This window comes from Macaca nemestrina, unplaced genomic scaffold, assembly GCF_043159975.1.
Source record: "Macaca nemestrina isolate mMacNem1 unplaced genomic scaffold, mMacNem.hap1 Scaffold_90, whole genome shotgun sequence".
Lineage (NCBI taxonomy): Eukaryota > Metazoa > Chordata > Mammalia > Primates > Cercopithecidae > Macaca > Macaca nemestrina.
The window spans coordinates 179,680-206,294 of NW_027257881.1; the positions used below are offsets into that span (position 1 = coordinate 179,680).

The 26,615-nt window shown below is 45.7% G+C and overlaps 1 protein-coding gene across 13 annotated transcripts in view; it reads left to right on the plus strand.

Moving 5' to 3' along the window:
* Nucleotides 1–26,615, plus strand: part of LOC139361659 (disco-interacting protein 2 homolog C-like) — a 59,307-nt gene that overhangs the window by 10,219 nt on the left and 22,473 nt on the right. For 6 of the 13 annotated variants that reach the window (XM_071090429.1, XM_071090428.1, XM_071090431.1 and 3 more), the window contains exons 2-3: nucleotides 3,983–4,192; nucleotides 6,686–6,820. In XM_071090429.1, the coding sequence (XP_070946530.1) occupies nucleotides 3,983–4,192; nucleotides 6,686–6,820 (345 nt within the window). Of the gene's footprint in view, nucleotides 1–3,982; nucleotides 4,193–6,685; nucleotides 6,821–10,703; nucleotides 25,848–26,615 lie in introns of those variants that run through there. The other 7 variants (XM_071090433.1, XM_071090437.1, XM_071090438.1 and 4 more) reach the window with 7 other exon arrangements.

Genomic DNA, 26,615 nt, shown 5'->3' on the forward strand with positions numbered 1-26,615 from the left:
GCTTTTTAAAAACTGCCAAATTATTTACAAAATAACTGCACCATTTCACATTTCCACCAGCAGCATATGCTCATCCCAGTTTCTCCACATCATCACCACCAATAGTTACTGTTATTTTTATTTTTGTCATTCTAATTGATGTGGAATGGTATATCATTGTGTATTTACTTTGCAACAATGAATGATGCTAAGCATTTTTAATGTGCTTATTAGCTTTTAATGTGCTAATTCCTATTCATAGCCATTTGTATATATTGGTAAAATGTTCAGATTTTTTGCTCATGTTGTAAATGGGTTGGTTGTCATCTTATGGGTTACAGGTGCCTTATGCAATCTGAATATAAGAGTTTTACAGATGTAACGTTTCTCAGTGAAAGAACAAACTACTATGTAGCAGACAGAACAAAGCCTTTCCCCCAAGATACCCAGGTCCTATTCCCCAGAACTTATGAACCTGTTGTCTGAAGTGGTTAAAAGGCATTTTGCAGCTGATTAATTTAAGATCTTGAGATGGGACCATTATCCTGGTTTAAGTAGGTAGACCCACTGTAATCAAGAAGGTCCTTAAAAGAGAAAAGAACTGGAGACTGGATTGATGCACTTTAAAGATGAAGAGGGGCCATGAGTCAGGGACACAGGTGGCCTCTAAAAGTTGGGAAAGGTAAAGAAATGGATTCTCCTTTGAAGCCTCCAGAAGGAACGTAGTTCTGCTGACACTTAGATTTTACACTTCTGACTTCTTCATCAATAGGATAATAGATTTGTCTTGTTGTAAGCCACTAAGATCAAGGTAATTTGTTACATTAGTTATAGGGAGATAATCATCTTTTAAAACTTACTAGTTTTCTATTTTAATGAAGTCCATTTCACTAATTTTCATGGGTTGTGTCTTTGGGAGTTTTAGAAGTGTCATGGTCTTACTGTTCTTTCATTTAGGTCTGTGATCCATTTGGAGTTAATTTTTGTGTGTGCAGTAAAGATCTAAGTCGGATTTTTGTTTTCGTTTGGTTTGGGGGATTCTTTCCCCCACGGTTTTTCTTTTTGGTGTGTGGGTACCCAGTTGCCACTGCAACATTTGTTGAAAAAACAAACTACCTTTCTTTTACTGAATTGTCTTGAGACCTTTGTCAAAAATAAATTAATCATAAATATAAGGCTTTATTTCTGAGTTTAATTCTGTTCCTTTGATGTATACATCTATTTTTGTGCGAATACCACTGCCTTAATAACTATGACTTTATGTAAAGTTTTGAAATCAGATAGTGAAGTCTTCCAACATTGTTTCCCTTTTTCAAATTTATTTTGGCTATTGTAGGTCCTTTGTATTTCCAGATAAAATTGAGAATAAGCTTTCCATTTCACACACAGCCTTCTGGGATTTTATTAGGCAGTGCCTTGAATTAATGGAACAGTTTTGGAAGAATTGTCTTGATAATGCTGCGTTTTCGAATTCACGATCATGAATCTGCCTCCATTTATTTAGTTTCCATTTATTTGGATCTTTAATGTCTCTCCGTAATGTTTTATAGTTGTCATTGTACACATTTTGCACCTTTTTGTTAGAAGTTCAGCTGAATGTCTTCTGCTTTTGATGCTATTGTGAATGGAACGATTTTCTTAATTTTATTTTCAGGTTTTTTATTGCTAGTATATGTATATCTTTATCTTGTGTCCTATGATCCCATCAAACTTTGTTTTAGTAATTTTTGGTGTACTTCTTGCCATTTTCTACATGCCAAAGTCAGGTCATCTATGAATAAAGACACTTTTATTCCTTTCTAATCTGGATGTCTTTATTACTAAACTTGTTAATTTATTTCACCAGCTAGAACCTGCCAGATAATGTTGAATAAAAGTGGCAAGAGGGGACATCTTTGTCTTGTTCTCCATCTTAGGGAAAACGCATTCTATTGTTTACCATTAAATACAATGTTAGCTGTGGCTTTTCAGGAATGTACTTTAACAGGTTGAGGAAATTGCCTTCTATTCATGGTTTGTTGAGTTTCGTTCTCTTGAATTTGTCAGTACTTTTCTATGTCTCCTAAGGTTAACACGCGGTTCTACTCCGTAATTCTTTACCGCGTATGACATTAATTCAGTTTTGAATGTTAAATCAACCTGACTTCCTGTCCCCATGGTGTGTAATTCTAGTCACCACTGGTCATGCTGTATCATCCATTTCATATGCTGCTTGCTTGGTTTGCTGCTATTCTGTCGAGTGTCTATATCACATTATTCTGCAGGTTTCTTGGAAAAGGTAGGTGGGAGTGAGGAATGAAAGATTGGAAAGGGTTTTGAGAAGACGTTCTGGGGAGATGGTTGTGCTCCAAATGGACACCTGGTTGTGTACCTTTCTCAAAAGTCTCAAGGCTGTGTCAGTTTTACTTTTACTTTTATATAAATTGTGTAAGTTTTCTTAAAAGGCAGGGTCGGCCAGGCGCAGTGGCTCATGCCTGTAATCCCAGCACTTTGGGAGGCCAAGGCAGGCAGATCATGAGGTCACGAGGTCAGGAGATCGAGACCAGCCTGGCCAATATGGTGAAACCCCGTTTCTGCTAAAAATACAAGAATGAGCCAGGCATGGTGGCACTTGCCTATAATCTCAGCTACTTGGGAGGCTGAGGCAAGAGAATCACTTGAGCCGGGGAGTGACAGGTTACTGTGAGCAGAGATGACACCACTGCACCCCACCCTGGGCAACAGAGCAAGACTCTGTCTCAAAAGAAAAAAAAGCAAGATGATAGAGAATTTTCAGGCTCCTAATATTATTGCTTGTCTAACAAGTAAACTTTTTAAAAAATTCCCAAACAGCGTAAGTCATGTGACAGTGGTAATAAGTGTGAATATTGTTTGCCCTTACTGTCTTTTAAGAAGCAAACCAGTGTCTTAAGATTATTTGCTGTGACTCCTTCTCTCACCCAATGATCTGGAGCTGCTCACCTGAGCCAGCGCCTCCCATCACTCACTTGTAGGTAGGATTCTGAGTGTCATTCTTACGTTGAAGTTTAACAAATACAGCAGCAATTTATTCCCAAAAACCTTGGTGCTGCATGAAAAGTTATTAAATGAAAAATGTTCTCGCGAATTATAGTGAAAAAAGGGATGTATTTTCTCATAATCCAAGATATCCAATTTGTACAGATAGAAAAATCAATAATGACAATGTATAAGAAACGAATAGTGTAAAGGTGAATAGATTTGAGTGCAAAATGTAACATGAGGGTTTGTTGTGTGCCCCAGAGGAAAGCGGGGAGGTGGAGGGGCCGCTCTATGTGAGGCACATTCTGCTTTCCCTCCTGTTACCATCATCAGCGTCTTGATCCTTAGAGAGCTGCATGGGTATCGAACACACCGATGTAGAAATAAATCAGCTGCATGGGTATCTAACACACTGACATAGAAAGAAATCAGTTGTATGGGTAACTAACACACAGACGCAGAAATCACCTGCATGGGTATCTAACACACCGATGTAGAAACAAATCAGCTCTATGGGTAACTAACACACAGATGCAAAAATCACCTGCAAGGGTATCTAACACACACACCAACGTAGAAATAAATCAGAGCCCAGAAGAGCATCTCAGCCCCATCTCGGGGCTAAACATAGTCACACTGAGACTCCTGAGAGCTGCACAGGCCCTCCGCCTCCCCTTGCCCTCTCACTTTCTGACTGACACAAGAAAACACTTGGTTTCTTCCCAAACTGCTGTGTAGAGGAAATGTGTCAGTGCATCTTTGAGATGACAGTATCAAACATCTTATAGCATGTTTGTATAAGGTGCTTTGGAAGCAAAATTCATTATGCTAAAATAAATGGTTCATTATCTGAAAAGTGGTTTAAATTCTCAAGAGTGTCTACGGCAAAAAGTCATTAAACAACTGTTCAGACTTGCGTGAAGTAAATCTGTGTTGGAGGGACTGAGATTGTAGTGCCTGTTTTTGCTGCAGCATATAGCAAATTGCCTTTCTTCTTACACAGATACCTCTTATGGCTCAGAAGATGAAGGCTCAGTGCAGGTGGACTCCCAGGGCGCCCCGACCTCCAGCCAGGGCAGCATCAAAGTGGAGCACTGGATCAGTCAGGCCATCCACGGCTCCACCACGTCCACCACCTCCTCGTCCTCCACGCAGAGCGGGGGCAGCAGAGCTGCCCACAGGCTAGCGGATGTCATGGCCCAGACCCCCATGGGTGAGCACGCTTCACAGTGTCTTTCTGTGCCTGTTGTCTAAACCCCTTTGTGTGTGCACGTTTTCCTCTGTTTGTATCTTGGCTGTGGAATCCCTTAGTGGAAAGAGCGCAGAGCCCCTCTGGCCCCTGGGGTGCTTTGGTTGGATTGTTTCTGGAAGCTGCTGTACTGCTTTTCTCATGCCCAGGTTCCTCCCACAGCTGGAATTCCAGGGGCCTTGTTACTGGGGAATCCCGCAGCCATATCCGAATTCCAGGGGCCTTCTGTTTTATAAGTCCTTTCGTGTTCCTGGGGAATCCTGCAGCCATATCCGCTTCTATCTTTTCTTCTCACTTATGCTCCTGCGTGAAACCTTAACAGTCCCAGTCAACAGGACAGGGTTTTAAAGTGTGCTCCTCCTGACCACGGGAGTCATTTAAGGAAACGAGGGCTTTAAGCACGGCCGCTTTACGCTGCTGTCTGCCACAGGTGTTCAGATTTCTTGGGCGTGGCGCACTGTCTTGTGTAGGTTCTATGACAAGGGAGATCCTCTGTATTAGAAAAAGAGCAAAGTTAGGATCACTGCCCTACAACGTTTGAAGATGCCGTGGAAAAGGAGTGAAGTGAGAATTACTAGAGCTAGAGTCGACACGTGGGGGAGCCACGATGAGCCTCGCGTCGCTCTGCCTTTGAATGGTTCAGGAGAAAATGTTTTCCATCAAGTATGGGACTTGGGTTGAATAGGTTTTGGTGTGTGTCTCTATTAAAGCAGTAACCGGAGATGACTGTGTACCACTTCGCCGATGACGGAGCACGAGCCGCAGGCTCAGACCCTCCCGGCACCAGCTACCACAGGAAAGCCTGATCTCTGCAAAACCCTCAGTGGGAAGCAGGTGGACGTCATGTGTGATCAGATAGCCGACAGACACCCCAGAACCCCAGAATGTTCACTTCTAGATCACTGACTCCTTCACACCCAGAGGTGTTTGGGATTGACTTGGGTCCCAGCCCCTTCGGTGCTCACTGACACTGAAAGCGTCAACTGTTTTCTGTCTGGAACAGGAGTTTGCTGTCAGGAGAGCTGGGTCTGTCTCACTTTTCCCAATTACTGCTGCTGGGATCTTGAAGTCCCTTCTCCTGCTTTAGGCTTGAGTGAGGGAAAAAAAATTGAAAACAATAATTTTTCTCTCTCAACTGTTGTGAGTATAAAGGAGAAAACAGAAATACTCTTTAAAAGTTTGCAAAGTAGTACTCAAATGCAAAGCAGTGTTAAACTTCAGTTTGACACAGTTTCAGGAACATGTACACTCGTTTATGTGAATTAATAACCCTACCTGAAATCACAGCAGGCTAAACATTGAACAGAAATGTGTGACTGCTACGTATTTTTCCATAATAAAATTCCATGTGTATATTGGATTGCAGGATAGTGGCCAAGGCTCTGCCAGACGTGAACGGGGAGGCCAGACACCGCCTCTGCCACTTGGTGGAAGCATTTGTATCCTCAGATTTTATTCAATTTTAAGAAAATGCACAGAATCTTACCAAGGAAAACACATATTTTTGAATAAATGGATCACTGCACTTGGGCCTCCCTGTGTGGGTTTACCCTTTCAATACTGGAGGAAGTTTTAGTACAAAGAATTAATTTATCCAAACTATGAGGGGCTCCTAACTCATGTACGTCAGGGCTCAGTGTGACCCAAATGTAACTCTCGGCTGATCGCGTTCCGGTAATTTCTAATTGGGCACAAAGATAATCCTCCTAGACTATCTGGAAATTTTCTATAAGTTTGGGAGTTTTTTGGAAAAGCTGTGACAAAATAATGAAACTTGAAGAGCAGAAATATTTTGTGTGGCAAAAGAAGAGAAGTAAAAAGTCAGATGTGCATTTGACCTTCTGAGATAATCAGAAGCCTGTGAATGAGAACTTAGCATCTGTGATCATGTGTGCGTGAGTGTTCTAAGGAGTCCAGGCACAACATAGTCACACTGGCCAACCCCCCCGCCCCGATCCTACATGGTCATAGCCATTACTGTTCCCATTTGATGAAGAAACTGAGGCACGGAGAGCTTTAGGGACATCCCCAAATCCCCAGAAGTTTTCAGAGCTGGGTTTCCATTTCCAGGCCCTGGGCTCCAAAGCGCGAGTAAAGCCCTGGGCTGTGTGGACGGTGGCCGACAGGAAACGGGACCCTTCCATGAACACACACACGCTTCCTGGCGCCCTGCCATTGCCGGTCTAACGTTATTCTAGTTAAAATGCCGCTGACGTGGCTCCTGTTAGGAAATTGAGGTTTCACCGAACTCTACTCCATTTTCGGCAACATGAGTTATGCTGGGGTCCCCCTTTGTGCCAGATGTTTGTGGCAGACGTGGCTGAGATCGGCTTTGGCTTCTCACGGCACCCCCAGGGTGAGCGTCTGCGCTCCCGTCTCTTCCTGAGCTATGGCTTGCTCAACCTGCAGAGCAAACGCCACAACCACCAGAAACACTCATGATGTGCTTCTTTACAGATAATCATTCTGCACCTCCTGACGTAACCACGTACACCTCAGAGCACTCCATACAGATGGAGCGACCACAGGGTTCCACGGGGTCCCGGACAGCGCCCAAGTACTGCAACGCCGAGCTCATGGAGACCGGGGATGGTATGTCCCAAAGCAGAGATGCGTTTTTTTCTGGGAAACGGTTTGTGCTGATGTCCCGTTCTGTGCCCGTGACTGGGTGTGTTTCTTCCTGGGGTGCAATCTGCTGCCATTTTATCTGCTGAATAACGAACAGTGGTTCAGCAACTGAGAAATTCTTGTTCAGGTGTTAAGACCGTGAACAGTCACTTAGAAGGGCAAGATGAAGTTAAATGTACAACAGAATTACTGTTAGATGGGCCGATATGTTGCTTTAGACTTCGGAGGAAAGAGGGTCTTTTTATCCATGTTGGACAGAGATGTCAGCGACTTGGTAACAGGCTGCGGCCCAGGGCTGCTTCTTCCTTCCTGTGGCCTGGTCTTGGTATGTTCTGATTACAGCGGCGGTTTGTATCACCTAGCCGCTGTTCTATTTAAGTCTTAGTCCTTCCCCGGGGTCATAAAAGTCAGTGTAGAACCTAGCAGTGAATGAAATACAATGCCCCCGTGTGAAGCCTCATCGAGCAGCCTTGGAATGGCGTAATCTTGTAGTGCACGGGACTCGCAGGCGGACAAGGCGGCCTATCCGAGCCCCAACAGGTAGACACGGAGGACTATCGGAGCCGCAACAGGCACAGTGGACAGGCACAGTGGCCAGGGAGGACAGCGCGGTTTTGTGGATCCACAGGACACTGTGGCGTCCAAGCACGTGCTCCCAGAGGAGAGGACCCTGTGGGAGCTGATGCTGGGAGCTGGCTGAGATTCCAGCGAATAAGACTCCCTGTGACATGCACAGCTGCCATCTGCGCTGCAGCTCCTGATGCCAAGATGGTCGTGCGATAAATGCACAAAGCGCATCTCCAGCAAAAAGCCGCCGAGTGTCCACATCCAGGATATCCACCACGGTGGCTTTTTGGTGTTAATACGATGAATGTGAGCAGCAGGTGGTCTGCGTCGAGTGTGACTGTGCCACTGCAGTTTTGTTCTCATGTCTTGATGAGCATTGAACGGTTCCTGACGAGGGTAGATAAGGATGCTGTGACCTGAGACTCTGCAGTATTGTAGCTTGAGGAACCAAGGAGTTTTTCTGTCTTGCAAAGCCGTCAGGGAGGATGTTCCAGGCTGGTGACTGCTCCATGAGGTATTCAGAGATCCAGGTTCCTTCCAGACCGCTGCTCTGTGTTCCCACGGACACGGCTGTCCTTGCTGTGGTTGGGACTGGGTGATTGCCACGCTGGCAGGGGTAGGCTTAAGGTGAGAGTGGCTAGGATTTACCTAATCTACATAATGACAGGGAGCCTGGGAGTAAAGTGTAGCCATGGCCTGGAGGATGGATGATGGATGTTGGTGAACGACTGTCTGCACTCACCTCAGCTGGCCGAGGGATGGGAAGGACGACTGATGATGCCGTTCAATGGTACCTGGTTCTTTCAGATTTGACTTCCTTATGGATTTTCTGCTGTAAAGAGGAGAGAGCCTGTGGTTCTAGGCCAAGCATCTCACTCATCTCATAACATCTTGTATCCCTTAGCCAACATTTTTGTCAAGTTTCAGAAGTCCTATCAAACTGGCAAGCATTTCTCAGTTTGGTTTAACCATTGGATTTTATATCTGTGTCTGCATCTCTATTTTACATCTATGTGGTTATTTGACACTCTGTAGTACATTTGTAATAGGTTCTATTTGGTGGAAGTTACTCTCAACAAACCCTTGCTGCTACTTGAATTTTCAAGGTTGCAAGTAGAAAGGAGAGAATAAAAACCACATCTTCTCTAATTTTAAAATTTGTTGTTCCTCAAATCACACCAGAAGTACAAATATTACAAATTATAAAAGCAGTCAGAATCAAGGTTAAGAGATTTCTGGGTGATTCTGGCTAATCAGCAGTATTTGCTGAGGTGTGTGCAGCAGAGCAACATGCCAAGAAGCCCGGGACGGGGAAGAGTTGGGAGGCCAGGCTGTGACTTCAGAGGTGCTGTTGCCTCAGGAAGAGGAGCTAGATGCAGAGAGGATAAATGACCACAGGTGTGACCACCGCCGTCCTTGCCGCGGTACGGGGGCCTTTGTATGGGGCCCTTTGTGAGCTGAGTTATGAACCAGATGAAGGCTGTGCAGGCGTGTGAGAATCCAGGCCAGACTCGACGGGTGGAGGCTTGGCAGAGGTGAGGGGCCAGACAGCCTCGCTAAATGTGCAGTGGCTCACTGCAGACAGTGCCCATCAGTCGCCGGACAGACCGGCTTGAACTTCAGCCCCCATGGCAGCTGCCTTTACCTGTCTGCCTCCACCTTCTGAGGCCTAGAGGCGTCGCAAATGTGTGGTTTTTAAACAGATTTGGATGAGTTGTTTTCTGCACAACACACTTTGACAGACGGAGGCTGGTTCTCCACAGTGGCCCCAGGGACTTGGCAGGGACTGGTGGGACAGAGCCTCAGAGCACAGCACCAGCTCCCTGGGAGAAGACGGTGCCCGTGGGACGGAAGAAAGAAGAGGCACACAGTGCTGAGGCGTGAACTCTAGTTTGCTCTTAGACATGACACACATGCCTTCTGGAAGTTTGCATGAAGCACTGCTAAAGCCACCAGTGCGGATAGGTCCTTAGATCAGGAGACCCAGAACACAGTTGTATTTGAAATCCTTCACATGCTGCAGTCTCTTCAAAGAGGACTACAAGTCATCTCTAATAACGTTGTAAAATTAATTTTTTATTAAGTGCCATGGCTTTTTTTTTTTTTTTTTTGTGGGGTAGGGCCGGTGTGTGACGGTAAAACAACAGACGCAGTGACACAGCTGGTGGGTGTTGGCTCTGGGCCCCAGTTGGGCAGTTGTATGAAAAGAAACCGAAAAGTCTCTACAGTGGTATGAACCGAAACACCTGGATTATGTGTTTTCATGTATTTGACATAAATGTGCACATTTGTACGCTAAACGCACATTTTTCTATATGTAATAAAATTCACACCTTTAAATAGTTAACATATATTTTATTTTAGGACCTCCCCCACGATGTGAGGACTAATAGCCACCCCCTCTCCCCCCCGAATATTAAGAGCCACATCGCAGGGCGGTGAGGCACCCCTCGCGAGGTGGGGACTAATCGCCACCCCCTCTCCCCCTCTGGCTATTAGGAGTCACCTCGCAGGGGGGTGAGGCACCCCCACAAGGTGGGGACTAATAGCCACCCCTTCTCCTCCCGCTGGCTATTAGGGGCCATGGTGGACTCACAGCCTGTTTATGATATTGTGAGTAATATCATCTCCCTCTCTGGAAATTATGAACTCTTTCACAGATGGGTGTATACCCTCAGTGTGTACACCGTCAGAGGGTGTACACCCGTCTGTATTGGGAGTAATATCCTCTTCCTCCCTGAATGTTAAGAAGAATATCCCAGGACTGTTTGTACTCCCTGCATTATTGGGTGTCATATCTTCCTCTCCCACGTGGAAATTAGAAACAATATCACTGGGGGCATGTACACCTTCTGTAATATTTAAAGTAATATCATCCCCTTCCCTCCAGGATCATGGGAACAATATCCCTGGGGAGTGTACACTTTCTGCCATATATGTCATAATATCATCCCTCCCGCCTTGAAACATTATGAAGGACCATCTCACACGGGGTGTACAACCCTTGGTGCGATATTGGGAATGCAATTATTCTCTTTTCCCCCGGCATATTTGGAAAAATATCAGAGTGAGTGTACCCCTCCTGCCATATGAGGATTACTATCCTCTTCTTCCTTTCTGGATATTAGAAAGAATATCACACGTGGGTTTGCACTTTCTTCGATATCTGGAGTCATGTCATCCTCTCTTGTTTTGAATGGCAAGAACAGTGCCTTGGGGGGGATGTACACACCCTGTCATATTGGGAGTAATATTGCACTCTCCCCTCCTTGATAATTAGGAACAACATCCCATGCTCTCTGTCCCTGGATATTAAGAACAACATCACAGGTAGGTGTACACCCCCTGCGGTATTAGGAGTAATATGATTAATTATTAAACATCCATGATCGATATTAACAATTATCAATGATACTATTAATAGGATACTGTTATGGATAATTATTTTAAATATATGATTATGCATGCTTAAAATAATTGCTAATATTGTTATTTTATTACCAGCATCACTTAATATTGATTTAAGTAACAATTGCTGATATCATTATTTTATTAGTAGTGATATTACTACTGATTATTAATGCTAATCGTTAACATTTTTAACTATTTTACTATCTTTATTGTGATTATTAATGTCGATGATTACTCTTAATTTTTCTTATATTTATTAATATTAATAATTAATAGACTTGTTCCTGATATCCAGCGGGGAGGGGATGATATCACTCCCAATATCGAAGAAAGTGTACACCCCACTATGATGTTATTCCTAACAGCCAGGGGGTAGAGGATGACATTATTGAAACTATGGCAGTGGGTGTACCTCCCTTCGGTCGTCTTGTTCCTTATATCCTGGGTGGGAGAGGATGATACAACTCCCAATATCGAAGGGGGCGTAGACCTCCCCCGTGATATTGTCCCTAACATCCAAAGGTGGAGAGGATGATATTTCTTCTGATTTTACAGGGGGTGTACACCACCCCTATGATATGGTTCCTAATATCCAGGGGGCGAGAGGATGATATTAGTCTCCATATTGCAGGAGGTGTACACTCCCTAGTGATATTGTTCCTAGTATCCAGGGAGGGAGAGGACGATATCACTCCCAGTATCGCAGGGGGTGTACACCTCCTTGTGATATGGTTCCCTATATCCTGGGAGGGAGACGATGATACTAGTGGCAAAATCGCAGAGGGTGTACACACCCACTGTGATATTGTTCCAAATATCCAGAGGGAGAGAAAATGATATGACTCCCAATATCACAGGGGGTGTACATCCTCCTGTGATATTGTTTCTTATATTCAGGGGGAGAGGATGATATTACTCCCAATATCGCAGAGGTTGTACACACCTCCTGCGATATTGTTCCTAATATCCCGAAGGGGAGAGCATATTACTCTCAATATGGCAGTGGGTGGTACACCTCCATTGTAATATTGTTCTTAATATCCATGATGGGAGAGGATATGACTCCCAATATCGCAAGAAATGTACGGCCGCCTGTGATAGAGTTCCTAACATCTAGGTGGGGAGAGGATGATATTACTGCCCATATCGCAAGAGTTGTAAAACCCCTTCGATATTTTGCATACAGTCCTGAGGGGAGAGGATATTATTCCCGATAGCGGAGAAGGTATACACCCCCCTGTGACACTATGCTTAATATCCGCATTGGGAGACGATGACGTTACACCCAATATCACAGGGGATGTACACCCACCCTGGGATATTGTTCCTTATATTGAGAGGGGGAGAAGATGCTATTGCTCCCAGTGACGCAGGGGCTGTGGCTGTACACCCCTCCTGTGATATTGTTCTTAATATCCTAGGGAAGAGAGGATGGTACTACACCCAATATCTCATGGGCTGTACGGTGTCCGCTCAGAGATGTGTGGGGCTCTCTTACACAAGTAACTCCTTCTCTAACTTTAGCCACATGCTGGTCATCCAGGGGCCTCCTAAAATCCAGGAGTATAAAAACCAGTGGAATTTCTGAGAACCAAAGATGGCGCATGGCTCTGGTTGGGCTGCCACAGGCAGTTTTGTGAAAAGACAGAGATGTATTTCTCATAGTCCTGGAGTCTGGAGGTCCAAGGTCAAGGTGGGTTCAGGACTGGCTCCTCCTAAGGCATCTCTCCTTGACTGTCAGATGGCATCTTCTCTTGTGTCCTCGTGCGGTTGTCCCTCAATAGATGTCTGTGTCCTGATCTCTTCTTACAAGGGCATCAGTTCTAATGACTTCGTTACCTTCATCACCTCTTTAAAAGGCCTATCTCCACATACAGACACATTCTGAGGTCCTTGGTTAGGACTACAACCTGGGAATATTGGGGTATGCAATTAAACCTGAAGCAGATGGGGTCTTATAACCTGTGTCACCCAAGCTCATGCCAGAGCCCCATGAGGAAGCCCCAGGTCCCCCCTTTGATATGGTTTAGCTGTGTCCCCACCAAAATCCCGTCTTAAATTCTCATGTGTTGTGGGAGGATGGAAGTGATAATTTGACAGCAGAGAAGACAGTTGCTGCCAGGGAGGGGAGAGGGGACTCCAGACCTCCGAAGGTTGGAGGGTCCCAGGCCCTGGGCAGAGCAGGCAGCCCCACCCCTGTGACACCCCTGAGGATGGCTCAGGAGTCGGAAAAGGTGGAATCATATGTAGAGGCTGGTTGGGGAGATAGGAAGTTGTTGAATGAGTTTTTAAATGTTTCCATCAAAATTCTTACTGCACCCTTGGTGTTGGTGGGGACCAGTGGCTTCTCCATGTGCCTGGCTTCTTCCTGGCTCTGACTCTGGGAGCCTGGCCTGGCCTAGGGCTGCTGGTTGGATTCATTGCTGGCAGCAGGTAGAAGGTGGAGGAGGGAGAGGAGCTGTCCTCAGTCCTCTCTTACTCATGCCTGTCCACGTTAGCAGCCCCTCCCCAGGCATCCCTTGCCCATAATCTGGGGAGTGCTATTCTCACTTCCCTTGGGCCCTGCCCACCGATCTCCAAAGAATCCCGTCAGTGACTCCTTTTAATCACCTCTTTGCCTGTGACAAAGTCTTCTGGGACCTCCTGACTGATACAAGGGGAAGCCTGGCTATCTGTGCAACTTGTAAAAGTGAAGTGAGTCATTCACACTGGCATGTATCTACAAGTCACACAGCTTTGCAACTGGAGTGACTTTAAGCTCATCTAACCAAACCTTCCATGACAGATGAGGACACCCAGAATCATAGGATAGAAGTGACTTGCTCCCATCTGGGTCCGCCACGCTGAGACTCAAGCGCAGAGTCTAGCAAAGCACACTTCGTCCTCCCTTAGAAGGAAGATCCTACCCGCACGGCTTACCTCCAGCTACCCTAGGTCCCCCCACTCTCCCTTAGAGGGAAGTTCCTGCCAGCATGGCTCACCTCTACCTACTCTAGGTCTCCCCCACCCTCCCTTAGAAGGAAGGTCCTGCCAGTATGGCTCACCTCCACGTACCCTAGGTCTCCCCACCCTCCCTTAGAAGGAAGGTCCTGCCAGCATGGCTCACCTCCACCTACTCTGGGTTTCTCCCAACCTCCCTTAGAAGGAAGGTCTTAGAAGGCAGCACGGTTCACCCTCTCCTAACCTAGGTCTCCCCCACCCTCAGAGGGGAGTCTTTGGGTCAGTCACAAGACTACTCCGGACATCTGTAAGAACAAATGGTTTCCAGCACAGTCCTTTCCTGGGGTCTGCATTTTCCCTCTGGGATGCTTGGAAGTTGAAGGGGTCAGGCAATTCAAGTTCTCCCTGGTATCTCAGGGGCCACTGACACACAGGAAAATGTGCTGCTCTGCTCGCTGTTTGACTTTGATGGATGCAAATTTGTTCTAAATGAGCCTGACATTCATTAGCATGTAAACATATGTTACTGGTGGCGGCTCGCAGGGCCACATGCTGATGGATTTTATGGGCTGCCCCCGCCGGACATCACCAGGCTGCCTGGGTCTGTGCTGCTTCTGGCTAAGGCTCCAGATGTTTTGGTGCACTGTGAAGTAGACATTTTCGCTACAGGGTTATGTTTTTTTCCAAAAAAGAAACACAGACAAATCTGTGAAAAGAACTTGAGTTTATGCGCCGATCTACTGGAAGGAGACTCTTAGAATGTCAGCTGCTCAGTGTCTGCTTTGACTCCCGGGCAGTTCTCTCTGTCCTGTGGCTCAGATTCTATGGGGCTGAATTATACATTTGATTCCAGTTCTGCTCAATATTTCCCCACAAGTAGTGCTGTGGATGCGACTGATGCCTTTAGAGATATCTGCAGCAGGAACAGTGCAGAGAATACAACACGCCATGCTAAAATATTTTGAGCTGAAAGCAATTAAGAAGCGCTCTGGCCTTCCCTCTAGTTTCTGAAAAGCACACAACATAATCATATTATACAAAGACAAAAGTGCCCTTTCTCCCCTCTCTGCCAGAAAGGACGCAGCTCAATCTCTGTAGACAACTTCAGACCCTTATTCAGGAAACAGCACCAGAGGAATTTACACAAAAATCTATCATTTATTGGCCTTCCCACAATTTGTTGCCCCCAATGACCCAAAGTCCTTTTACTTTGTCTTGGCACTTCTAGAAACATTTATTATCCTTGTTGAAGATGTTATATAAAAGAAAGGTCTGAGCTGTCTCTTTGAGATTCCCTCATTCCCTGTGTATCTCTCATGTATATATGAAATATACATGCTAATAAACCTCCGCTTGCTTTTTTGGGGGTTCATCTGTCTTTTGTTATAGGAACCCCAACCAATGAAGCTAAGATGGGTGGAAGAAAAGATTACATTTTTCTCCCCTGTAGTAGCATTATTCTAGCAATAGCATTATTATTATTTTTTTTTTGGTAGATTTCTGTTGAATACACACACACACACACACACACACACACACACACACACACACACAGAGCAATGTAAAAAGAAAGAAGTGTGGGGAGTTCTGATGAAATTTTAGGTCCCAGAGATACCTAAATATGTTGAGAAGTTGTCTTTAAACATTGATTTTTTTCCCACATTTATTCTCATATTTTTGATATTTTTTTCTTCTGAGATACCATTTCTAGATTGTTTTCTCTACATTTCCTTGCAAGTCCGAGAGAGTATGCTGGTTAGTAGTGTGTCCAATGCACTACCTCTGTCCTTGTCAGTAAAGAAATGTAGAAATTGAGAGGGATGTGAGAGTCACGCTACACAGAGATGGAAACACAGATAGGAGGTAAGTAAAAACACGTGAAAACCCAGCATTTCTGGAACTCTCACCTACTCCTGTGCCGATATTCATCCTTCAGCTCTGCCTCCGTTCTTCCTTTCTTTTCTCATGCTATGGGGTCTGCTTTGGAGACGTTATCTACTTTCATTCTTCCAAAGTCAAGCTTCTAGCTTTGGTTGGAACTGCAGACCCATTTACTCATTCAGCAAATACTTTCTAAGCACATGGATAGTCACTGAGAATACCGTGGTTCACCAACATGACCGTGGCCCCTGCTCTCACGAACCTGCAGCCTGATGGGGAGAATGGGCACTAATAAGACAATCACTCTAATGGGTTTCTGATGAAGAATTCAGGAAAGCACACCAAAGAAAGGGAAGCGGGGTTCTCTAAATTTATGCTGTAAAAGAATCTGGCGTATCTTGGGATGAGAGGTAGAAAACCGATGCATTCTGGAAGGTATGATCCCCTTGCAGTCTGGAGAGAAGTAGAGGTTGATTGTTGAGGGCGGTGGAGTGTAGGGACACCACGGTCTAAACAGAGATGGGGGTGCTGCAGAATGCCTCTTGCAGCAGGAAACAGGCACGTGCAAGGAAGTAAGCACGGGAGAAAGTGGCACAAGGCAAGAATGAAGGCAGGCAGGCAGGGGCTGGGAGATGATGGTAGATGCTTTATTCTCTTAATAACAGCAACAGGATGCTGTTGAAAGCACTTGAGGGAGGTGGGGAAGTGGGTATGACATGTTTTGTGTTTGTAAAATTATCACATTGTCTTACCAAACTATACTCCCTATTTTTTAAATTTTACTTTAAGTTCTTGGATACATGTGCAGGTCTATTACATAGGTATACATGTGCCATGGTGGTTTGCTGCCCCTGTCAACCCATCATCTAGGTTTTAAGCCCTGCATGCATGAGGTATTTGTCCTAATGCTCTCCCTCCTCTTGCCTCCAACCCCCAACAGGCCCCCGTGTGTGTCGTTCCCCTCCCCGTGTCCATGTGATCTCATTGTTCAACTCCCACTTATGAGTGAGAGCATGTGGTGTTTGGTTTTCTGTTCCTCTTTTAGTTTAGTTTGCTGAGAATGATGGCTTCCAGCTTCATCCATGTCCCTGCAAAGGACAGGAACCCATTCTTTTTTATGGTTGCATAGTATTCCGTGGTATATACGTGCCACATTTTGTGTATCCAGTGTATCATTGATGGGCACGAGATATCCTCTTAACATGTGATCCAGCTATTGCACTGTTCAGTATTTATCCAAAGGAGTTGAAAACTTGTGTTCACAGAAAAACCTGCACACGGACATTTATAGAAGCTTTAATCATAATTGCTAATTTTATTGCAGCTTTATTCATAATTGCTCAAACTTGGAGGCAACGAAGAAACCAAAATGTTCTTCACTAGGTGAGTGGATAAATAACCTGTGATATATCCAAACAATGGCATATTCTTCAGCACTGAAAGGAAGTGAGCTGTCAAGCCATGAAAAGACACTTAGGAACTTTAAACATGCACGGCTACACAAAAGAGACCCATCAGAAAAGACTAAAGGACATTCAGAAAAAGGCCAGACTATGGAGTGAAACTATCCGTGGTTCCCAGGTGTTGGGAAGAGGGAGAGATGATGAGGTGGAACATGGAAATTTTTAGGATTTTAGTGCAACTGCTCTGTACGATGCTATCATGGTGGATACATGTCATGACACCTTTGTTCAAACCCATAGAACCAGCACCAAGACGGAGCCCTCATGTAAACTGTGGACTCTGGGTGACAATATGTCAACGTCGGTTCTTCAATTGTTACAAACGCTCCCTCTGGGCAGGAGAGTTTTTAGTGGGGGAGGCTGTGCACGTGGGGGAAGGGAAGGCATATAGAAGGACTCTCTGCACCTTTCCCTCAATTTTTCTGTGAAGGTGAAACTGCCTAAAAGATAGTGTATTTTTTAAAAATAAAGGAAAAAAAGGAAACAAAAAGTCCTCACGAAAATCAAATGAGAAAATGATCACACTGGGTGCTTCAGGTCAAAATGGAAGAACAGGGGCTGTATTTACCATCCCACCTGATGACTTTTTCCTCACTGCTTTTCAGCATTTTTTTGGAGTCTAGTCAGTGCAATAAGGCAAGTTAAAATATATAAAATGCACCCTTATTAGAAAAGATTTAAAACTATCTGGATCTGCAGGTGACGTGATCACCTGTGTGGAAAATCTCCTGAAATCACAAAAAGCCACTAAAACTAATAATAATAAATTACTTACTAATAAGTGAGTTTGGAAAGCTTGCAAGATACAAGCTAAACACATAAGCAATATCTCTTTATACACTGGCAAAGAAATAATTGGAAATGGAAATTTACAAAGCAATATTATAGCACATCAAAACATGAAATACCTCAGACTAAATCTGACAAAAGATGTGTAAGATCTATACACTGAAAAGCAGGCAGTGATGTTGAAATAAATTAAAGAACTAAATAAATGAAGTGATATATTGTGTCCATGGATCAGCAGGCTCAATATTGTTAAGATGTCAGTTCTGCGCTTGTGGATCAGAGGTTTAATGCAATTCCAATCAAAATCACAGCATGATTTTTATTTTTATTTTTATTTTTCAGTAGAAATGAACTAGCGGATTCCAAAATGTGTCTGGAAATTTAAAGAACCCAACAGAGCTAAGACAACTTGGAATAAAACGGTGGAGGACTTACCTGAACTACCAAGATAGTGTGGTATTGGTATAATAAGAGAAAACTGGGTTAATGAAACCTCCTAGAGGGTCTAGTAATAATCTCACAAACATGTTACATATACGTAGTAGATTTTTGAATAAAGGTTCAAAGACATCAAATTAGAGAAAGGACGATAATGATAGAAGGATTAAATACCGTAGGCCAAAAAGAGAAAAAAGAGCTCCTGTTAAATATCTTCACATTGTTGTCACTCATGCAATTCAATTCACATTTTGTGTGTCTAAAAGTTGAGCAGACTTCTTCATTCTCTTTCCCCAATTCACTCCACAGAGATGCTGATGTCTTTCAGTGGAACTTGGAAGTTTGCTCTTCTTCTTAAAATGACTCTCTTAGATACTGTTTATGCAAGAAGTTGTGGGACTGTAACTTACAAATACTGTTCTAAACCTTGGAATCACACGTTCCCCTTTTTCTCTACTTATCGTTTCTAGTAAGTTTCCCATTTCCTCTTTCTCCTTCATATTTACACTGCATTCCTTTTAGTTCAGGCTTTTGTTACCCCACTTGATCTCTTGATGTGGTCACCTGAATGCCCTTCGTGTCCCAGCCTCCTGGAATCCTTCCTTCATGACCCTGCAGAACTGCCCTCCAGACCCGCAGGTGTGACCCGGAATCAAGGATCTCAAAGCCGAGTGGGATCTGAGAGGCTATCTAGACCAATCCTCCATTACAGACGTAAACCTTTTGATGACTTCACTTCAGAGCCCAAAATATTTGCACTGCAGGCAGAATCACCTAAATCACTTAATGTGATGTTCAGTCTTCCCGTGGTATCTTCCTCTCTGCATCTCCCTACTTTCGGTCAGCCATTTCTCACTCATGACACCGAACCCTTCATTCACATCACATTATTGTTCTTCTCCACACACACACACACACACACTTGTTTTCTGCCTGGGTTTTTTGTTATATTATTCCCTCTGCTGGAACTACCATTTTCCAAGATCTGACTACAGAATTTTAACGTATTCCTCAGAATGACTCACATATCACATATTCGACCAAATGGCTGCAGATTCTGTCACCTCCTCTCTTGTCCTATGGCAACATGGAGACTCTTCTTCTCTTAGCCAATAGGATTTATCATGGTCCTTCTTTATCTTAACAATAGTTTAGCAGGACTGAGAACTGGGAAGTAGATTTTTCTCCCAGGGGTGAGCACTGTCTTAGTTTAGCAGATCTCCCTGGGTCTCCACTCTGGTTGTAGAAAAGCAGCCCATAGGGCATGGTGGGGAGGAGAAGAAGGGGAATTAAGCTGTGGTGCATGAAGATGGACAGTTGTGACCCGTACTCCGGGGTTGGGAGTTGAGGCCACTAGGAAGGAGAAGCTGTAAGGATGAAGACGAGGCATAAAAAGTGATGCAGGCCGGGTACGGTGACTCATGCCTGTAATCCCAACACTTTGGGAAGCCAACGTGGATGGATCACGAGGTCAAGAGTTCAAGACCCGTCTGACCAATATTGTGAAACCCTGTCTCTACCAAAAATACAAAAATTAGCTCGGTGTGGTGGCACATACCTGTAGTCCAGCTACGCGGGAGGCTGAGGCAGGAGAATCACTTGAACCCAGGAGATGGAGGTTGCAGTGAGCCAAGATCATGACACTGCACTCCAGCCTGAGTGACAGAGCGAGACTCCATCTCAGAGAAAAGAAGTGATGCATAGTAACAAGACTGCCCGAGGAGAAAAGGAAATCAGCAACCTTCTCCAGGGTGGGATAGCTGAAGACCCTTTAAGAACAAAGGTGTCTACTTTCCTTCTTAGGATGCTCTATCGTGATTTAATGAACCCCTCACAATCTACTGTATTCAGTATTTGGCATGAGTCAATTTAGGGGAATTCTAGAAAACATAGCTGGCTGTTATCAGGTTAATGTAGATTGGGAGGAAGGGAAAAACCCCAGGAGCCACGTAGGAAGGACAATACGTGAAAACAGAAGAAACTTGGAGTCAGTTCACCCTTCAAACAAAATCCAGTTTCCAGAAGACATTGTGAGGGCTGCTGGGTCTTCCTCACCTGCAGATGGGGGATTCCAGATACTTATACTTGAATCTCACAGGATGGGGTGATCACCACCTGCTCTCAAATGGGATGAGTTACAATATCTTCTATCGGGAGGCAGTAAATAAGAGGTTAGGTACACGTCTGTAGTCATCACAATTCTGTCAAGATTGCTATTTTTACTTCCATGTCATAGATGGAGAGCATGATGCTTGTGGAAATGATTTGCTCAGGGTCTCACCATCAAAAGTGGCAGAGGAAAGATTCCAACATGTTTTAAAAGCTGCAAACTGAGCCGACTCCCATCCATGCTGTCATACCGACTGAGATTTCAATCCTCCTGAAGGCAGGAAACTTATTCCATTTGCTTTTATACTCTCCATAACACTAATGAGCAAGTTTTGCTCAAAGTAACACGGAATATTTTGCTGACTCAAGGGGTAAGAGAAGAGACTTAAATGACACCATCACAAGTCAACATTCAAGGAACAGAGACATTTAGCATTAGCTGTCTCAGTCAAATCAACAAACATGCACATTTATCCTTTACATGGGAGTAAGACAGCAAACACAATTGAAAAAATGAGCCAAGTGTAAAAAAAATGTGTCACAAAGGGATGGATTTAGACAGGAGAGCAGTGAAGTAGGTTATAAAATGGTCAGCATAATCCATTTTAATGAATTATTAGCTGAAACATGCAAAGCATTTAGGATTTCTGGGAGAAGTGTACAAACACACCAAATGTTTGTCCGACATTTTCTTCACTGCTTCTGTCTTTCCACAGGGCTAGAGATGATGTTGACCAACGGCCTTGGGAGGAGAGGTTGCAGCTGAGCCCACACCCTCTCAAACTCCTTCAGACTGTTTCTGTTTTTGTAGACTACTTTACCATTAACAACAAATCCTAAGATTTAATCAGTACAGCAGTCATTGGCCAGAGTTCAAATTTCTGATTTGAAGGAATCTGCACTCTGCCTGCCAGGATCGACTATTAATGGCTTCGTCCAGAGAGGAGCTATGTCTTTGCTCACTACAGAACAGTATTGAGGCTTCGAAAGGGGTATTTTGCTGGTCACCTCCTGGTCATCCTTCTGCTCACCAAGAGCAGATACTGTTCTCAGCCCCTTACATTTACAAGGTCGTTTAATTCTCACATAGCCCTTTCAGATAGATGCGACTATTACCCCCCTTTTACAGAGGAGGAAACCGAGAGGCAGAGGACATAGGTGAATTGTCCCAGATCACAGAGCTGGCTATGGAGCTGGGACTTGCACCCGGCCAGCCTGGCTCCAGAGTTCACTGCCCTCCTCCTGTACAGCACGTGTGACCTGCAGTAATCACCGCCCAAACAGGCAGGCACTGCGGATAGCCAAGCACACCTCTTCCGACTTCAGCACGGAGGAAGGTTCGTTTTCATTCTGGTGTTCAGCTCAGTTAGGACTGTTTTTATCACAAGGACGCACAACCCAGAAAGCTCAGTCACGTGCCGTTGCCTTCTACGGTCATGGTTTTCTACTTTTTGGCCCCATTTTCCTGAGGACTTGGCCTGCTGGGACGTGAATGATGCGTTACTACTGTAGAGACAGAGGTTCAGGTCTAGTGGCACAAACAGCGACAGACCCCATGAAAATGCGGGCGCGGCCCCTCCATCCCAACAGCCTGGATGGCTGCTCCATTCTGCTCCCATCACACACGTCCCCACCCAGCCACGCCCCTTCTCCTTTTCCCTACTGGATTCATCAAATCAAACCTCACTGTCCTTGGCAAATGTACAATTAATTTACTTACTGCCCAGAACAAAAGCGCACTTCCAGTTAACATGACACCCCTGCTGTAATAGAACAGCCTTAATTCAGACATGATGCAGGAGGGCCGTCCTGGAATCGGCAGCTGTTTTCTGGGGAAAGCCTCTGTCCCACCTGAGTCCCACCTGAGCCCGACACTTGTGCCACACTATCCCCATGGTGTCTGAAAGCTCCATGAAGACAGGGTCACTCTGACCCCTTCACACCCACAACGCCAAAGAGGAGCAGGTGTTCAGGAAAAGTCTCCTGCTAGTGCTGAAGACAGGAATACTTCCTCGTGGTGCCCAGAATGTCAGGAGAAAACAAAGCACCATGTGGACACCTTCCAGGTGAATTTTGGAACGACTGTACCGCATGCCAGTCATCCTTTTACAGAACAAAACCAATACCGGAAAACATGTGTCGCCCGCAGAGAGATGGTCCGTTTGACGGCTTACAAACACACCTACGTTACACTGAATTTGCCTCAAGCCACCGTCTCTGTGCTAATGTAAAAAGTCTCCATAATTAACTACTAGCCTTTTTCATCTGGTGCTTTTTAACAAGCAAGACAGTCCTGTAACACTCAGGCATTGTTGAAAACGTCAAATGGAAGCCTAGAAACCTCTTCCGTGCAGCTTCACTGCAAAGTATTTTGACGTGAGCCAAATCGTGCTATTCCTACATCTCCACAGGAAACTCAAGGCTTCATCAAGGAAATGCAGCATGATTTCTGCTAGGCACAGAAATTGTTGGGGGGGGGGGGCATGAGGTTGAGGGAACATTACATAGAAACCAACCCCGATAATCACCTGCATGAGAGCCACACTGGCCGGCAAGCCCCGGTCGGCTCAGTCTCCGCACAATCACAGGCGTGAGTCCTGGAGGGCAGACACCTGGCACTGCTGACCACCCCAAGGTCGTGGCCTCTGCCCCTTCTCTGCTGCCCATCAGTTCCAAGCTTCTGGCAACACCGCCTGCTGCCCCCACTGCCTCATCGACTCTTCGTGAAAAGCAAATGTTGCCAGGATAGCTTATGAGTACATTTGCCAGGAAAGCAGCTCCGATTGACGCTGAAACCCCCTTCTCACACCCCTGGCAGCTCCCTTGCCCCCGATGTGCACATGCTTGCAGCTCTGACCTTGCTCAGTGTCCACACAGGCTCTGTCCCCTGGAGAGCCAAAGGCAGACTCAATGTTGAGTCAGAAATACACAAAGAGGGTGACGATTACGAACTGCCTGCCCCCCAAAACACAGGTTGAAATCCTCACCCTCAATGTGATGCTGTCAGGAGGTCTTTGGGAGGTGATGAGTTCCTCAGGCTGGAGACCCTTAAATGGGATTTGTGCCTCACAAAGGGGTCCAGCAAATCCCTCACCCTCCCATTGTATCAGGGCCAGAGAGAAGGTATGTGCCAACCAGGAAGGAGCCCACACCAGAACCCACCCAATAGCACCCTGATCCTGCCTTCCAGCCTCTAGAACTGTGAGAAACAAATTCCTGTTGTTCATAAGCCACTCAGTCAATGGTGTTTCGTTACAGCAGCCTGAGCTGCCTGAGATGACGATGCTCACCGTCCTAAAGAAAAGGCTACTCCCCTCTCCCAGAAAGAGGGGTTTAATTAAAATCCCTGTCTCTCCTCGCGGCCACCACAGATCTCACTTCCCCACCCCAAAAGCCAGCAGTTGCTAGGATTAAAGGAAAATGAGGATTGTTTTAGACCAGCCCCTCCATATCGGTCTGAAGCCTGTAACTTTGCCCACTTCCACGGTGGCCGTGTCACTGCATTGCCCATGTCAGCTCTGTGTCTGCACCGGGTCCCAGGCTCTGCACAGACTCCTCTAGCTGGCCATCCAGCACAGCCATTTCCCCTTCTGCATTGCAGGCTGTCCTTTGATATCGAACTCCCACCTTTCTGCAACCCAAGGCCTTCCGATCCAGACATTCGGGGTAAGCTCAGCCATGTACTGGAGTCGTTGACTCAGGTAACCCAGGCCCAAGACGTTGGCACCAACCGTCTACTGGCTGTGGGATCTGCATAGCTACTAGCTGCCCCAGCCACACCAGGGCCCGGGAGGGGAGGCAGAGGAACCTGTGAAGCTGCCAACAGCCATATGGGAACAGGGGCCCCTGGAAGGAGGAGGATGCTATGGCAGGAAATTCAGAGACAGAAACAAAGAGCCGCAGGGCTGGACAGGTCATGGCCAAAGCCTACACTGCTGAATTTTCCAGGTTTCTGAACTCAATCGCTGACCCACACAGCACATGTTTCCTGAGTGCTGACCCCACGTGGCATTGGATACGGCAATAAAGCAGGACTCCCACCTCCCCCTTCCCCAACACATACACAGGGCCTCCGTCCTGGCGGGAAATCAGGCCTGGGCGCCCAGCTGGCACAGCGAGCCTGGGAAGGGGGCCGTTTCAGACGGACAGTGGGTGCAGCCTTGCCAAAGCCCAGCAGTCACCTGCACTGCCACAGCCAGGCTGAGTCCAGATCAGCCGCACAGAAACCTGACCCGCTCAAGGGCACGGCTAAGCTCATCAGGGACAGACACCGTCTCCTGCTCATCTCCAACACTTTCTCTGCATGTCTAGTTACACACGGACAACGCAGTCTCAGAAGCACATCAGGCCTCCCCCTGCTCCTCTCTGTGGTACCACTGATGGGGAGGGGCCGGTATGGCCGCGAGGTCGCATACCCACAGCCATACCACGCAGGCCTTCGACGATTATTTCTGCCAAAGAACCCTGCTGCGGCTTGGAGCACACCATGGTGGGCGGGAAGCTCCACCCGGAGAAACAGCCATGCTTCTCCCCAGAGCCAACGGAGGGCACCCCCGACCCTGCATTCAGCAGATTGCTTACATTCTGGAAAACATCTGGGTTAATGGGGAACAGTAAAATGAAAAGGTCACACTAGAAAGGTTAGAAGGCTGTGTGAAGTCTCAGGAGGTCCAAAGGTTTCTGAACCAAGACTGCTGCGGTCAACGAGCTTACAGGAAAAGTTTCCACACGGGCCTTCAACAAGCAACACTCAGCAGGGAGGAGCCACGTTCTGCGCAGAACCTCAGAACCAGAACATCGGACACCACAAAGTCACATCAGAGCCAACAGCAACTGAAATACAGCGCTCTCCTAAGATGTGTGCGTCACCTGCAGAAAGTCACCACACATTAAGATGGGGGAAGAAAAGGATAAGGTTAGAAACAAATTTGAAGTAATTTCTGCATACGTAAAATTTCTACTTCCACTGGTTTTCTTTCTGGGAGTAACAACTTTTACATGAGATGCACATCCCCGTTGGAAGGAGTTTGGGTTTTCTGTGGGCAGAGTCAAGGGCTCTCCAAGAAATGTGAACTTTTTCTCACTCACTGAGCCGCGTGCCCTGAGGCCGTCCTGGCCTGCCTGAGCACCTCCCTGCTCTGCCTCCAGCCAGCTCCTTCCAGCACTCACCCCGCTGCTCCCAGAGCCTGCACTGGCCCAGGATCTCCTCTTCTGCTGCTGTCAATGTTCCACTTTAGGGCAAATAAGTTGGAAACTAGAAAGTTATAAAACCCCTTGACTTTTTAAAAATTTGTCTTCTCAGAAAACAATACTAATTCTACTTCCATGGTTTAATATGTTGCCCCCATCTGCATGTTCATGGATATGTGTTTTTATATATTTTTTTTAAATCAGTACTTCTAAAAGTATGCACTGTTGCTACATTCAGTTCAATTACATTTGATGTAAGAAGTTTTAATTTCAGTGAATTCAGGCACTCAAAATTTAAGCCCTCTGACATCTATTAATCAAATGGGAAAATGACAGGTAGATATTACAAAAATCAAGAGAAGTGTTTAATGTAAATCCTGCACTTTCAAATACTTCCACAAATGTAATGTATACATTAGTACATAACCTTGAGCATTTTCACAACTCTTTGCACTCAAATTCCATTCTTAACTTTTATAGATAAATCGACATCCATATGTGATTTTAAGCAGCTCAAACATCAGCTCTTAAAAACAACCAGAAATGCTGCGGGCAAATCCCACCGAGCAGCAAATAACGGAACTGCACCCAACAACCCAGGTACCTCCCCTGAGGCATCTGGAACTTGAGCATTACAAGCAGCCTTTGGTTTCTGAGGCACCCGAGAGTGGGGACTCCCAACTCCCCAAGTCTAAGAAGGCCTCAGCGATAAGGAAAACTGGTCAAAAAGTCATCCCTGCCGGCTCCCTGCCACGGGCTCCTCCCTGCCCGCCCTCAGCCACGTGCTTACAAGGTCTCACTTCCTCTCTGTCCCGCAAAGCCTGACTCCTGATTCCAGCCCTGCCGCTTACTGAGATGTGGCCATGGACGTCAACTGCACCTGTAAGGGGAGAAGCCGGTCAGGATACAGGATCCTGGCCATCCTGGCAGCGCTCAAGCTGATACTGTAACTTGGTAGTGAGTTACTTAAT